Below are 15573 nucleotides of genomic sequence, written 5' to 3' on the forward strand. Positions count from 1 at the left end.
TTATGTGTAAATGTGAGTATCTGCTGTCTCTTAGCGGGTGTTAGCTGATAGCCCAAGTCTTGTTCCCATCTGTCAAGGCTAGGAATCTGATACCCTTCTACGGGGGTCACCAGCAGCGTATGTAGTAAGGACAGGGCGTGGGGTAACGCTCCTGACTCCTCGCACATCTCCTCCAAAGTCGTAAGAGTCTGTCCGGTGGGTGGTGGGGGGATGGTTCTGAGGAAGTGGTCCAGCTGGCCGGCTCTCATGAAGTCCAGCTGATACTGACCAAACTGGTCCATCAGCTGGGTTGACGACTTCCACTTACCCATCTCACTGAAGTGTGCGGCCTGAAAAGTCCCCGAATCGCGGAGTGCAACAAATTTGGCGTCTCTAAGTCCCGGTGTAAAGTTTGGGCTGCCCAAAATTGGGCGTAGCGGTGAGGTCTCTGTTGCCAGGCGGTACTGCTCTAACAGTCTCGCGCATACCTTGGTAGTATTCCCTATCAGTGGATGATGCTGTATGTCTGTTTGTTGTAGGGCACGGCACCACGGAGCACGTCGTAGCATGATGCTACTTTGTGCCTGCTCTAATTGTGGCCACAGTTTGAGCGAGCTGTGTCGGTTCCAGTCTATGAGACGGTTTAACTGCGCTGCATGATAATACGTACGTATGTTTGGCATGGCTAGGCCACCACATAATTTAGGTAACGAGAGGACAGCTTTGTTTAACAGTTCCAGTTTTGCAGCCAAAAGAGTCCTGCCTAGTTCTTGGTTGTAATATTCAGCTATATCATCTAATATCTAAAATTCAGGCTGGAGGCAGCAATATATGACGGAAGAGTGTGGAAAGTTCAGTTAAAAGTACCATATACTTTGTTGTAACTCACCCTTATGTGCAATTCCTTGGCTTCCACCACTAAGCTCAGATAATAATGCACTGCACGTAGAGCGGGTACATGCCACGCCTTAACGCACTGTGCAAAGCCACAGTGCAAAAGTGTCACTAGGCTTACATCAATGAGGCCTATTGGAGTTTTTTTTTTGGCACAACAGCAGGTCCAGTTGAAAAGGATCTTCTGCCCCGTATATGCTCTTTAGAGCTCTCTGTATCATTAAAAATAACCAAACACCAACTGAATTTCATCGACTTAACTGACTTTGGCAACATTTTCGGGAAAATGCATTAATGTCCCGATTTCCACCAAAATTTTAGGACAATGCAAATTATTACTCTCATCCCTAGACCTAGGATAATAAACATTTAATCAGGCCATTTTAGAGATGACTACTTGCCATCTCTTACCAGTCTAACAAAATGTTACCATTAACGTGTCACTAAACCCACATCATAAACTATCAATAAATGCCGTATTACATGCTGTTCATACTTGCTTAGTCACTATAAGATTTGTTTTCTATAAAAAACCTAGTTGATCCTGCTGTTCTCTATATCCCCCCTTATGTTCATGTCCCCAATGCATCTGGGGATTTTGCAGAGCAGTGTTGGCAGCTCTGCACATGCGCAGTTTTCAGTGTATTTTCTACCCTGAGTATTTCCTCTCCATCATATCTGAGTAGCCCATGTGACTATAGAGAGTTACACATGTGGGTGTATACACAGTGGTAAATGATAGCCCACTCCCTCCTTTATCCGACATGCCCACTAACCAGCTAAACACAATGGGCCAGATCCACAGAGCGAGTACGCCAGCGTATCTACTGATACGCCGGCGTACTTTCAAATTTCCCGCGTCGTATCGCTGTTTTGAATCCTCAAAACAAGATACGACGGCTTCAGGATTAGATCCGACAGGTGTACGTCTTCGTATGCCTTCGGATCCAAGATGCAATACTTTGGCGTCTGCTGGGTGGCGTTCACGTCGTTTTCCGCGTCGGGTATGCAAATTAGCTATTTCCGACGATCCACGAACGTACGCGCGGCCGTCGCATTCTCTTACGTCGTCTCTAGTCTGCTTTTTCCGGCATATAGTTAAAGCTGCTTTTTTGCGGCGTATAGTTAGATTTGCCATGTTAAGTATGGCCGTCGTTCCCGCGTCGAAATTTGAATTTTTTCTTTTTTTTGCGCAAGTCGTCCGTGAATCGGGATGGACGTAAGTCACGTCTAAGTTTAAAAAAATGACGTCCTTGCGACGTCATTTTGCGCAATGCACGGCGGGAAATTTAGGGACGGCGCATGCGCAGTTCATTCGGCGCGGGGACGCGCTTCATTTAAATGAAACACGCCCCCTAATCGCAGATGGGGATTCGAACAGGCCTAATGTAAGTTACAGCGGCGTAGCGTATCTCACATACGCTGCGCCGATCTATTTGTATGTGACCCCAATGGGGGTGGGATATTACATCTTGATTGATGGAGGCTTCACTTCCCTGTTATTCTAAGACACGGGAGGGGGTGGGCGGCAGACACAGCCTGTGACTGACAGAAAATCTGCCCACACCATGTTATTGCAAAAAAATAAAAATAATATATATTTATAAGACCATTTAAAAAAAAAAAAGTTTATTGATATTTATTTTGCTCCGTATTCCAAAGGTTGTCTTTTTTTTTTTTTTTTACTTGTGACCCGCAGCAGAGGACTAAAAGCTCCTCCTGCTTATATTTCCCTGCAGAAAGACTGGGAGAGAGCCGAGTCATGTGACAGCTGTATTTCAATTAAGAAAAAGGTACTTCATTTTTTATTAAAATAATTACAATGCCATCATCCACACACAGAAATTGAAAAGAAAAATGTAAAATTAAACAGTGCGTGTTTAGTATCACTTAAAATATAATCAGCCCTTTCAAAACAGGGTGGATTCTGTTCCGATCAGCTCACAGATCCTCTGCCGATTGAAGGTATGGAACATCCGTGTCTGCTCATTTTCTGCAGAGCAGATACAGACAGAGCCTGCTTTGCTCTATGGACAGCTGGGAGTAAACAGACTCCGCTGTCAGTTTACACCCGACTACTCTATAATCCAATCCCCTTAAAATGGAAGAGGACCCTTCAGTTTTTTTAGTGGACTGGATCAGACCCACAGATTTGTAAATGGTCATTGGTCACAATTGCTGACCATAGGAATGGATGAACCCATCAGGTCTGGCTGATCAGATCCCTCGAGTAAAAGGGGCCTAAAAGGTGGAAACATCGGAACCCTTTAAGATTCTGATGCCGCGTACACACGATCATTTTTCGGCATGTAGAAAAAAAACAAAGTTTTTCCAACATCATCATTAAAACGACGTTGCCCACACACCATCGTTTTTAAAAAATGCTCTAGCAAAGCGCGGTGACGTACAACACGTACAACGTCACTATAAAGGAGAAGTTCCATTCGGATGGCACCACCCTTGGGCTGCTTTTAGCTGATTCCGTGTTAGTAAAAGACGATTCGCGCTTTTCTGTCTGTTACAGCGTCATGAATGTGCTTACTCCATTACGAACGGTAGTTTTACCAGAACAAGCGCTCTCGTCTCATAACTTGCTTCTTAACGTCGTTTTAGCACACACACGATCATTTTTTACAACCCGAAAAACGACAGTTAAAAACGTCGGTAAAAAAAATGCAGCATGTTTGAATTTTTTTTTTTGTCGTTTTTCAGAACCCGGAAAATGATGTGAAGCCCACACACCATCATTTTAAAAACAACGTTTTTTTAATACCGAAAAATGATCGTGTGTACGCGGCATGAGATTCTAAAGCCAAAGTCCCACTTGTGAATGGGCCCAACTCCAATTGCATGCAGGAACCCCAGTAGGCTGTCTGCGTTTATGTTTTTTTTTTTTTTTTAAAGCCTTCTCTGGATAAAGGTAAAAAAATAAAATAAAAACCTTCTGTGCTACAGGATCCTCTCCAGGAATAAGTATGTAGGCCAGTCAAGTTGTAAAAACGTCAGAAGTCCTTATCTGTGCACTTGTTCTAGGTCAGGGAGTGCTGATCACTCGCTGACCTAGAACAAGTGCACAGATAAGGACTTCTGACGTTTTTTGCGACTTGACTGGCCTACATACTTGTTCCTGGAGAGGATCCTGTAGCACAGAAGGGTTTTTTTTTTTTTTTTTATTTACCTTAATGCAGAGAAGGTAAATACCCAAAAAATGGAACTTCCACTTTTTGGATCCCCCCCCCTCCGGTGTCACATTTGGCACCTTTCGGGGGCGTAGATACCTATTTAATACAGGTATTTGCTCCCACTTCCTGACATAGATCACCGCTGTGATTGCGGTGACCTACGTCATGTCCGGCACCTACACTGTCCTCCCCCATGGTCTTCTGGGAAACACACAGGTCCCAGAAGATAGCGGGGACCAGTGAGGACGCGCAGCGCGACTCGTACATGTGCAGTAGGGAACTGGGAAGTGAAGCCGCAAGGCTTAATTTCCTGATTCCCTCACCGAGGATGGCGGCGGGGGGTAGCTGAGAGATCGATCGGCTTCACGGGCACCCTGGACAGGTAAGTGTCAATTTATTAAAAGTCAGCAGCTGCAGTATTTGTAGCTGCTGGCTTTTAATATAATTTATTTTTAGGTGGACCTCCGCTTTAAAGGTTTTCTCCTTTAACCACTTAAGGACCGCCTCCTGCACATATACGTTGGCAGAATGGCACGGCTGGGCACATCCACGTACAGGTACGTCCTGTACTAGTACCCGGGCACGCTCCCGCGACCCTGTCCGAAGCTCCGGGACCGCGGGACTCGCGGACCCGATCGCCGCTGGAGTCCAGCGATCGGCTTCCGGAGCTGAAGAACGGGGAGAGCCGTATGTAAACACAGCTGACCCGTTTTTCACTGTGGCTGCAGCATCGATCGTGTGTTCCCTTTTATAGGGGGACACAATCGATGACGTCACACCTACAGCCACACCCCCCTACAGTTGTAAACACACTTCAGGTCATACATAACCCCATCAGCGCCCCCTGTGGTTAACTCCCAAACTGCAACTGTCATTTTCACAATAAACAATGCATTTTAAATGCATTTTTTGCTGTGAAAATGACAATGGTCCCAAAAATGTGTCAAAATTGTCCGAAGTGTCCGCCATAATGTCGCAGTCTCGAAAAAAAAAAAAATCGCTGATCGCCGCCATTAGTAGTAAAAAAAAAAAAAAAAAAATGCAATAAAACTATCCCCTATTTTGTAAACGCTATAAATTTTGCGCAAACCAACCGATAAACGCTTATTGCGATTTTTTTTTACCACAAATAGGTAGAAGAATACGTATCGGCCTAAACTGAGGAAAAACATTTTTTTTAATATATTTTTTGGGGGATATTTAGTAAAAAAAATTTTTTTCAAAATTGTCGCTCTATTTTTGTTTATAGCGCAAAAAATAAAAACCGCAGAGGTGATCAAATACCACCAAAAGAAAGCTCTATTTGTGGGGAAAAAAGGACGCCAATTTTGATTGGGAGCCACGTTGCACGACCGCGCAATTGTCAGTTAAAGTGACGCAGTGCCGAAACGCAAAAAGGGGCCTGGTCTTTTACCTGCATTTTGGTCCGGGTCTTAAGTGGTTAAAAAAAAAAAAAACATAAAAAGGGAGAAGTATGACCAAAGCTTTATAAGCCCTACTTCCCCCATGGATCACAGTCGTGCAGCTCGTTCTGCACCCCTATGACCCGTTTTCAGCCGACAGCAGGCTAAAGTATGCTGTCAGCTGACGCCACTCAGCCTGTCCAGGCTGGAGAAAGTTTCTAACTTTACAGTTGTGATCCACCCAGATGCCTGGACCAGCAGTTGGCTCAGCCTCTCAGCTGCAAGAAGACTGAGCCAGCTGCTCCCGCCCCCTCCCCCAGCCCAGCTCTCCAGTGAGCACTGGAGGGGCAGAGCAGAGAGCCGTAGACTGACTGTCACAGCTCTCTGCTAAGAGTGGAGAGGGGAACTGACCCATCAGCAGTGTATGAGGGGACAGGGCGATGCAGGGGGGACAGTTGCAGCATCAGATCAATGATGTATCCACCTAGGCAAGTATAAAAGTTTTTTTTTTTCTCTCTCTACCCCATTCTTCAGTTTAAGCTTTTAGAACCACTTTAAGCATCTTAATAGTGTTTAGTAACATGTGGTTATGTATTATTATATAACACACAACCACATCAATTGTTTTTTTATCCTGTCTGGAGTTCAGCTAACCCAGTAATGGCAAACCTTGGCACTCTAGATGTTTTGGAACTACATTTCCCATGATGCTCATTTACTTTGCAGTGTATTTGAGCATCATGGGAAATGTAGTTCCAAAACATCTGGGGTGCCAAGGTTCGCCATCACTGACCCTGTGGACCTGGCTAAACGGTCTGACCCGAGGTGCTCAGATCACAAAACTTCACAGAATGCCAAATTTAGCGTCTTGCCAGAAGTTTAGTTTTAAACTACCAGGAAACAACATGGAGACGCACAGGACTAAAGCAGGTTTATACATTACAGTTTCAAAAGAGACCTAAAGCTTTATAATGGAAAGAGACAAATACAGTATCTACCCTCTGCCAACCACCCCTTCAAGTTTTAAAGGGCAGGTAAGCCATTAACTAAGCCCAACAACCACCCTAAAAGCTCCAATCCAGGCTGTTAAATTTCTTCATGCAGTGGGGTCCCCTCTGCACTGCATTGGCATTGGGCTAGGGGAAGCTCTTGCAGGCTTTTCTCCATACAACCAATAACCTGAAGTCATTACAGTGACTGACCAGCTAGTTGCAGCACTCTGACGTCATCACGTACAATACAGAACCGCCATTTCTGCACTATACTGGAAGATTTTCAGAGCATGCCCACATTCTAGAGCATCGGAGAGTGGGAGAGAGCACTGGCTGCCAGGAAAGCCAGCCAAGCAAGCAACCTCATTTGGGGGTGGGGAACCTCACTGAGTGGGTACATTTAAAAGCAGTGTATAGTTCAGTGAGATTTTAAGCTTGTACATACCTCAGATCAGTAAGAAACCTGGTGCAGGAGTTGTAGCTTTGTATGTCTGTAAGGATGTGTAATTACTGCACATCCCCACCGGCTCAAAAGAGGACAGGAGCGACACCCAAGCCCAGCGTAAGCCATGGGTCCGCATCAGGTCACTTGCTGATCTGCTGAGGTAAGGACAACAGGGTATAAGTAGCATAGGTATAGGCAGCATTGAGAGGGTGAGGCAAGGGTTAAGGTGAAAGAATGTTAGGCTTGGCTTACTATCATATAGTAAGCTAGTAAGGAGAACTATTCTTTTTGTTACTATCCAAAAGGCTCATTAAATAGCAAACCCAATGGATTTGGTTATTTCCTTCCTACCAGTGAGGCTCTGTTGGCCACCCCCAGGGAACAATGATGGCCGTTCCTGGACTGAAAACATCTTCATATATCTTAACGGGTACATGGAAAGCTTATATATAAGCACTACAATGGCAGCGGAGCTTCTAACCAACCTTGGTTTGATTGAGAGGATCATTTCTTAGTCTCTGTTTGTTCTTCTGCAATTTACTGGGCATCATCTTTCCCGTTCTGAAGTCAAAACAGCTGAGGTCAACAGAGTTCCCCAGGTACCTGGACAACTGAGGCTTGCTTCTGAACTTCTTACCGCTCGGACTAGAAAGAAGAAAATACTTTAGTATGGTTCTGGAATCACAGGGGGACTTATCTAAGTATCAACTCCTGCAACTCCAAGAAGCTTCAGGTGAATCTTTGAACGTCCAAATAAAATGTATCGTAGGACGAACACCAAGTGGTTTAAGCACTCATTTTATTAAAAAACAAAAACTCTGATCCAGAAGGGAAGACCTTGTCACAGGGTTTTCCTGACAATGTAGAGATAGAACCACTGAAAGGAAAATGTCCCCTCTGGGATCCAGAGGTTCTACCATAACAAGGTCGAGATAGAACCACCAAAAGAAGACGTCTCGTCTCCTCTGGGACCCAAAGGTTCTACCATAACAATGTAGAGATAAAACCACCAAAAGATGTCTCCTCTGGGATGCAAAGGTTCTACCATAACAATGTCGAGATAGAACCACCGAAAGGAGGAGATGTCTCCTCTGGGATCCAAAGGTTTTACCAGAACAATGTAGAGATAGAACCACCGAAAGGAGAGGTCTCCTCTGGGATCCAAATGTTCTACCATAACAATGTAGAGATAAAACCACCAAAAGATGTCTCCTCTGGGATCCAAAGGTTCTACCATAACAATGTCGAGATAGAACCACCGAAAGGAGGAGATGTCTCCTCTGGGATCCAAAGGTTCTACCATAACAATGTAGAGATAGAACCACCGAAAGGAGGAGGAGATGTCTCCTCTGGGATCCAAAGGTTCTACCATAACAATGTAGAGATAAAACCACCAAAAGATGTCTCCTCTGGGATCCAAGGGTTCTAGTAATAACAATGTTGAGATAGAACCACCAAAAGGAGGAGATGTCTCCTCTGGGATCCAAAGGTTCTCCAATTCAATAGGTGATTAAAAAATCTGTAGGTGAATCAGGTGACCAAGATATTCTTATAAGCTAGCAAGATAAAATAAGGGAGATGCATCAAGTGATGTGCATTTCTAAAGGTTGGTTCTACCCTCAGTTTCTAATATTCCTTCTCGTTTCTCAAGCTACCTCTCAAACCACATGGTTTCTTACACATCTGGAGAGATGTGTGGTTGATGTGCCGTGTTTTCTCATCTACCAAGGCCTTTATAAAAACCAATCCCATTGTCCTTGTAAGATTTTATTTATTTTATATTATAGAAAATGCAACAGGAGGAATGGGAAGAACTTAAAGGGGGTCTGAACACCTTAAACTCCAAGACAGCATTTCAAGAGAGATCTAGAACCATTCCCAATGAAAATCTCACTATCAAAGTCTCCACCAGAAAACAAAGTGGGCGACTCATGCCACCAGATTTCTTAGAACTGAAATATTCATTTCGAGCTGACTGACCTTTTAAATTGGAAACCTTATGCCCTCATTGATCGATCCTTCCTCTCCCTAACATGTATACATTACATTAAACACCCCAGACCTTAGACCAAGTGATCGTATTCTCAGTTTTCTTCTAGCCACAGCCTTATTTAACCTAATGGCTTTCTGATCTGATTGGGTCGGAGGAGCTTTATGTATACGTTAGGGAGGGTAAGAAAATTCCATTTGAAGTTTGACAAGAAACGTTCGATGCAAGCTTTTGGTCGGAAATTCCGACCGTGTGTAGGACCCATCGGACATTTTCTGTCGGAATTTCCGACAGCAAAAATTTGAGAGCAGGTTCTCAAATTTCCCGACGGCAAAAGATCTTGTTGGAAATTGCGATTGCCTGTATGCAATTCTGACGCACAACAATCCTACGCATGCTTGGAATCATTGAACTTAATTTTTTGGGCTCGTCGTAGTTTTGTACGTCACCGTGTTCTCGGCAATCGGAATTTCCGACATGTGTGTGACCGTGTGTTTGCAACACGCGCTTGAGCCAAAAATCCACGGTTTTATTGTCGGAAATTCCGATCCCGTGTACGCGGCATAAGGAACTTGTAGACAGGAGATGACAGGAATCTGGCTCAGCCAACACTATCTTGGAGTGGTAAATGGCCATACACGTGTGGGCACTCTACAGTCAATCTTGGCTTACCAATGTCAGGGGAACAATACATAATCCAACATGCTTATTTTCCCCACTAATCAGTGCTGTTCCCATAGAAAGAGACCAGAGTCAGCTTGGGGCACAAACATGCCCACTAGCCAAAACCCATCAGTATTTAAGCCAAGAATGTTCAACAGTGGAACTGTGAAGGGGCCAGATTTGTCTGCCCACCATCCCTTAACTATGGCGTTTCTTAAAACGCTTTGACATACCGACATCAGCTAGTAAAGTGTATGTAAGCCCTAACAATTAACATAACTCTTATTTGGTCTACATTGGTTCGCCAATTACACCATTGAAAGTTGTGTTATAACTACCCTGTTTCCCCAAAAATAAGACCTACCCTGAAAATAAGACCTAGCATTATTTCCCAGGAGGGCTGCAATATAAGACCTACCCCGAAAATAAGCCCTAGTTAAAAATGCTTGTAAAATCCACTCTATTACAGTAGTATATAATGTACAATGTGTGTGTTTCTGTAATATAGTTGTGGGGAAGAGAGCTCCGGCGGGTCACAGAAGCGCAGAATGGCGCTATAATAAAGGTATTTGGCACAATTATATTACAGGAACACGCACATTGTACATTATATAATACTGCAATAGAGTGGATTGTAGGATTTTACAAGCATTTTAACTCAGTTCACACTGGGGATTCCTGTTAGGCAGGGATGGAGAGGGGGAGAGAAGACAGCACATTACATGGTAAGACCTATTTCGAAAATAAGCCCTACTGTGTCTTTTGTTGGCATAATTAATATAAGACCCGGGCTTATTTTCGGGGAAACACGGTATCTGATAAGTAAAAAATAAATCCGGTTTATCCTGCCTGAAATCTTGCGAGCTGATAACCTCCTGTGATCTCCGCCTCTGGTGACGTTTATACATTTCCCAACCTATCTCTGGAGGACTACACTCCTTTTCTTACAAAAAATTACAAAAGGGCAGGGTTTCATACCCCATCCTATTTCTGCAAGCTATAGATGATGCAATTTTCTTTCCTGCAATCATGGGTTTGCAATTCCCCTATCAACACGGTCAGTGTTGATTGAGGAATCACTCCTGCAGTGCTATTGTGTTCTACTGGTGGGGAGCCTTTCCTGCCAGCAGAACACAATGATTGCTGCTTGCAGCTAAAGCCACTGGCATGTAAAATTGCATGCAAAAAATAAAAATCTGACAGGCCGTTTGTACTGAAGTCGACGGCCTGGATTCACATACCTCAGCGCATAGTTATGCCGGTGTAGCGTATCGAATATACGCTACGCCGACGTATCGCAGAGCGGCGAGCACAGTATTCACAAAGCACTCGCTCCCAACGTTGCGCCGGCGTAACGTAAATTCCTAGGTGTAAGCCGGCCTAATTCAAAGTAGGTGGAAGTGGGCGTGATCCATTTAAATTAACCGTAACCCCATCCAAGTAAGGTACAACCAACGTACAACACTAATAGGCAGGAAGCAGAGCCTGCATATGAAGTGAGAAAACATGACCACCAATGTACATAATACAGTAACTTTATACAGAGACGAGGCTTTAAACTATTTAAAGATTGACATTAAACTGATTGCTTTCATATTTGTATTGCTTTTAGCAGTTTCCTTTGCAGCCTGTGCTGGTACATTGTAACTGATCACAGGGTTGGCAGGCTGCTGCCCGCTGTATAACAAAGGGCGTAGTGTCACTGTTTAACCCCCTGGCACCCAGGGTTCATCTGTCCTACTTACAATTCATTCTGATCACATAAGGTCAGCTCAACCCAACGTTAATCCTTCGCGGACATGAAAAGCATCTTAGAAAAATAACTTTATACAAGTTTATACTTTTTATTCCTGCTGTAAACTTGGTGACAGCGCAGCCTGAGAACACGCAACTGCCACTCGTACACAAAGTCAGTGGTAATGACTGCGGCATGCGAGAAAATAAAATTCATGAAGACGACTCATATGTATTCAACCATCTAATGGTGGTCCAAGTGTGAATCTGCCTATGTAAAATACTAGTCATAGTGTGTCATTTGAACACAATGGGTTTTTGGGGGGGTAGGAGGCAAGATAGTAGGGCACAGAGGCCCCGGGGCAGAAGCAGAGCAGGGCACGGAGCTCAAGAAAGAGCAGGGCTCGGCAACCCCCGGAGCTCAAGAAAGATCAGGGCTCCGCAACACCGGAGCTCAAGAAAGATCAGGGCTCGGCAACCCCCGGAGCTCAAGAAAGATCAGGGCGCGGCAACACCGGAGCTCAAGAAAGATCAGGGCGCGGCAACACCGGAGCTCAAGAAAGATCAGGGCGCGGCAACACCGGAGCTCAAGAAAGATCAGGGCGCGGCAACCCCCGGAGCTCAAGAAAGATCAGGGCGCGGCAACACCGGAGCTCAAGAAAGATCAGGGCTCGGCAACCCCCGGAGCTCAAGAAAGATCAGGGCGCGGCAACACCGGAGCTCAAGAAAGATCAGGGCGCGGCAACACCGGAGCTCAAGAAAGATCAGGGCTCGGCAACCCCCGGAGCTCAAGAAAGATCAGGGCTCGGCAACACCGGAGCTCAAGAAAGATCAGGGCTCGGCAACACCGGAGCTCAAGAAAGATCAGGGCTCGGCAACCCCCGGAGCTCAAGAAAGATCAGGGCTCGGCAACCCCCGGAGCTCAAGAAAGATCAGGGCTCGGCAACCCCCGGAGCTCAAGAAAGATCAGGGCGCGGCAACACCGGAGCTCAAGAAAGATCAGGGCTCAACAACCCCCGGAGCTCAAGAAAGATCAGGGCGCGGCAACACCGGAGCTCAAGAAAGATCAGGGCGCGGCAACACCGGAGCTCAAGAAAGATCAGGGCTCGGCAACCCCCGGAGCTCAAGAAAGATCAGGGCTCGGCAACACCGGAGCTCAAGAAAGATCAGGGCTCGGCAACACCGGAGCTGAAGAAAGATCAGGGCTCGGCAACCCCCGGAGCTCAAGAAAGATCAGGGCTCGGCAACCCCCGGAGCTCAAGAAAGATCAGGGCGCGGCAACAACGGAGCTCAAGAAAGATCAGGACGCGGCAACAACGGAGCTCAAGAAAGATCAGGACGCGGCAACAACGGAGCTCAAGAAAGATCAAGACGCGGCAACAACGGAGCTCAAGAAAGATCAGGACGCGGCAACCCCCGGAGCTCAAGAAAGAGCAGGGCTCGGCAACCCCCGGAGCTCAAGAAAGAGCAGGGCTCGGCAACCCCCGGAGCTCAAGAAAGAGCAGGGCTCGGCAACCCCCGGAGCTCAAGAAAGAGCAGGGCTCGGCAACCCCCGGAGCTCAAGAAAGAGCAGGGCTCGGCAACCCCTGGAGCTCAAGAAAGAGCAGGGCTCGGCAACCCCTGGAGCTCAAGAAAGAGCAGGGCTCGGCAACCCCCGGAGCTCAAGAAAGAGCAGGGCTCGGCAACCCCCGGAGCTCAAGAAAGAGCAGGGCTCAGCAACACGGGAGCTCAAGAAAGAGCAGGGCTCGGCAACCCCCGGAGCTCAAGAAAGAGCAGGGCTCAGCAACACGGGAGCTCAAGAAAGAGCAGGGCTCAGCAACACGGGAGCTCAAGAAAGAGCAGGGCTATGTACACTACAAACTGTATCATTGAATCAGATCTGATATCGCTGTTTTACCAACCTGATGGCTTATTACTCTAAATAGGAAACCTTCACATTTTGTTTGCAAATATTAACCACTTAAGACCCGGACCAATATGCAGGTAAAGGACCTGGCTAGTTTTTGCAATTCAGCACTGCGTTGCTTTAACTGATAAGTGCGCGGTCGTGCGACGTGGCTCCCAAACAAAATTGGCATCCTTTTTTTCCCACAAATAGAGCTTTCTTTTGGTGGTATTTGATCACCTCTGCAGTTTTTATTTTTTGCGCTATAAACAAAAATAGAGCGACAATTTAAAAAAAAAATCAATATTTTTTACTTTTTGCTATAATAAATATCCCCCAAAAACATAAAAAAAAAAAAAGATATATTTTTCCTCAGTTTAGGCCGATACGTATTCTTCTACCTATTTTTGGTAAAAAAAAAAAATCTCAATAAGCGTTTATCGATTGGTTTGCGCCAAATTTATATTGTTTACAAAATAGGGATAGTTTTATTGCATTTTTATTATTTTTTTTTTTTTTTTTTTTTTTACTACTAATGGCGGCGATCAGTGATTTTTTTCATGACTGCGACATTATGGCGGACACTTCGGACAATTTTGACACATTTTTGGGACCATTGTCATTTTCACAGCAAAAAATGCATTGTTTACTGTGAAACAATTGCAGTTTGGGAGTTAACCACTAGGGGGCGCTAAAGGGGTTAAGTGTGACCTCATCTGTGTTTCTAACTGTAGGGGGGCGGGGCTGGACGTGTGACGTCATTGATCGTGTTTCCCTATATCAGGGAACACACGATCGATGACAGCGCCACAGTGAAGAACTGGGAAGCTGTGTTTACACACAGCTCTCCCCGTTCTTCGGCTCCGGGACCGATCGCGGGACTCCAGCGGCGATCGTGTCCGCGGGTCCCGGAGCTTCGGACCGGGTCGCGGGCGCGCGCCCACGGCTGGGCACTTAAAGAGGATGTACCTGTACGTGGATGTGCCCAGTCGTGCCATTCTGCCGACGTATATGTGCAGGAGGCAGTCCTTAAGTGGTTAAAGAGCACCTGTCATTTCAGATCCATCATGGCAGTGACTGTTAGCGGGCATCCACTCACCTGCTGCTGCCAGGTCCCTTACCTTGTTGTGTCACTGCCGCATCACCAGCCGCCCCATTAAAGTGAATGGTGGCGGGTCAACAGAGGAGGAGCCTCTCCAGGACAGAGATTACAGTTGCTCTTTAAAAATTATGGATTTAAATCAAGTGTTTTTACTTGTGATATACGGTATATACTCGAGTATAAGCCGAGTTTTTCAGCACATTGTTTTGTGCTGAAAATGCCCCCCTCGGCTTATACTCTAGTCACCTTTTTGCGCCTGATTTCCCGGACTTTGGAGACCCGGTACCGGCTGGCCGTAGGTCCTAGCCCCACTCTTCCTCTACAAGTGTGCAAATTCATTTCTCCGGTGACTTTGGGGACCTGGAACTTGGCACACATATAGCCCCATTTCTCCTCTACAAGTGTGCAAAGTTTTTTTTTGTCTGGGGAGGACTGATTTTTCAAAGCTGGGCACCCCTTCCATAGACTCCCATGTTAAACGTCAGTCTAGGCATGGCCACAGTGAGGCATTCAGATGGACACCCTTGGCTTATACTCGAGTCAATACGTTTTTCTAGTCTTTGGTGGTAAAATTAGGTGCCTCGGCTTATATTTGGGTTAGTCTTATACTCGAGTATATACGGTAAATCCCAATTTACCGGTAAATCAAATCCATCCTGGTGCTAGATGATGCTGGATGTCCTCCAGGAAAGGAGGCAAGCTCCATCGAACTGTCTGCAGCTTCCAATGCACACTGAGAAGCTCACAGTGTGCAGTGAAATCTGAGTAAGCAATTACAGGAGGGGGGGGGGGGGTTGTACCACTGTGTGAGACTGAAGGGAAAGCCAGGAGTTCAGCTTTAAACTAGGGTTGTCCCGATACTAGTATCGGTACCAATACTGAGCATTTGCGCGAGTACTTTTACTCGTGCAAATGCTCCCGATGCTTCACCTGATACTTATTTAGAGAGAGAGGGGGGGGGAAAAAAAAAACGAGAGAGGGGGGGGGGGAGGGAAAAAGAGAGAGGGGGGGGGGGAGAGAAAAAAAGAGAGAGGGGGGGGGAGAGGAAAAAAGAGGGAGGAGGGGAGACAGAGAAAAAAAGAGGGAGGGGGGAGAGAGAAAAAAAGAGAGAGGGGGGGAGAGAAAAAGAGAGAGGGGGGGGGGAGAGAGAAAAAAAGAGAGAGGGGGGGAGAGAGAAAAAAAGAGAGAGGGGGGGAGAGAGAGAAAAAAAGAGAGAGGGGGGGAGAGAGAAAAAAAGAGAGAGGAAGGGAGAGAGAAAAAAAGAGAGAGGAAGGGAGAGAGAAAAAGAGAGAGGGGGGAGAGAG

At 46.0% G+C, this 15573-nt stretch overlaps 1 protein-coding gene across 1 annotated transcript in view; it reads right to left on the reverse strand.

The window, feature by feature from the left end:
* Positions 1-15573, reverse strand: part of MBD2 (methyl-CpG binding domain protein 2) — a 112160-nt gene that overhangs the window by 60480 nt on the left and 36107 nt on the right. Inside the window, exon 2 of the mRNA XM_040337131.1 lies at positions 7381-7540. Within this exon, the coding sequence (XP_040193065.1) occupies positions 7381-7540 (160 nt within the window). The remainder of the gene's footprint in view (positions 1-7380; positions 7541-15573) is intronic.

The sequence above is a fragment of the Rana temporaria genome, chromosome 1 (genome assembly GCF_905171775.1).
Source record: "Rana temporaria chromosome 1, aRanTem1.1, whole genome shotgun sequence".
NCBI classification, from domain to species: domain Eukaryota; kingdom Metazoa; phylum Chordata; class Amphibia; order Anura; family Ranidae; genus Rana; species Rana temporaria.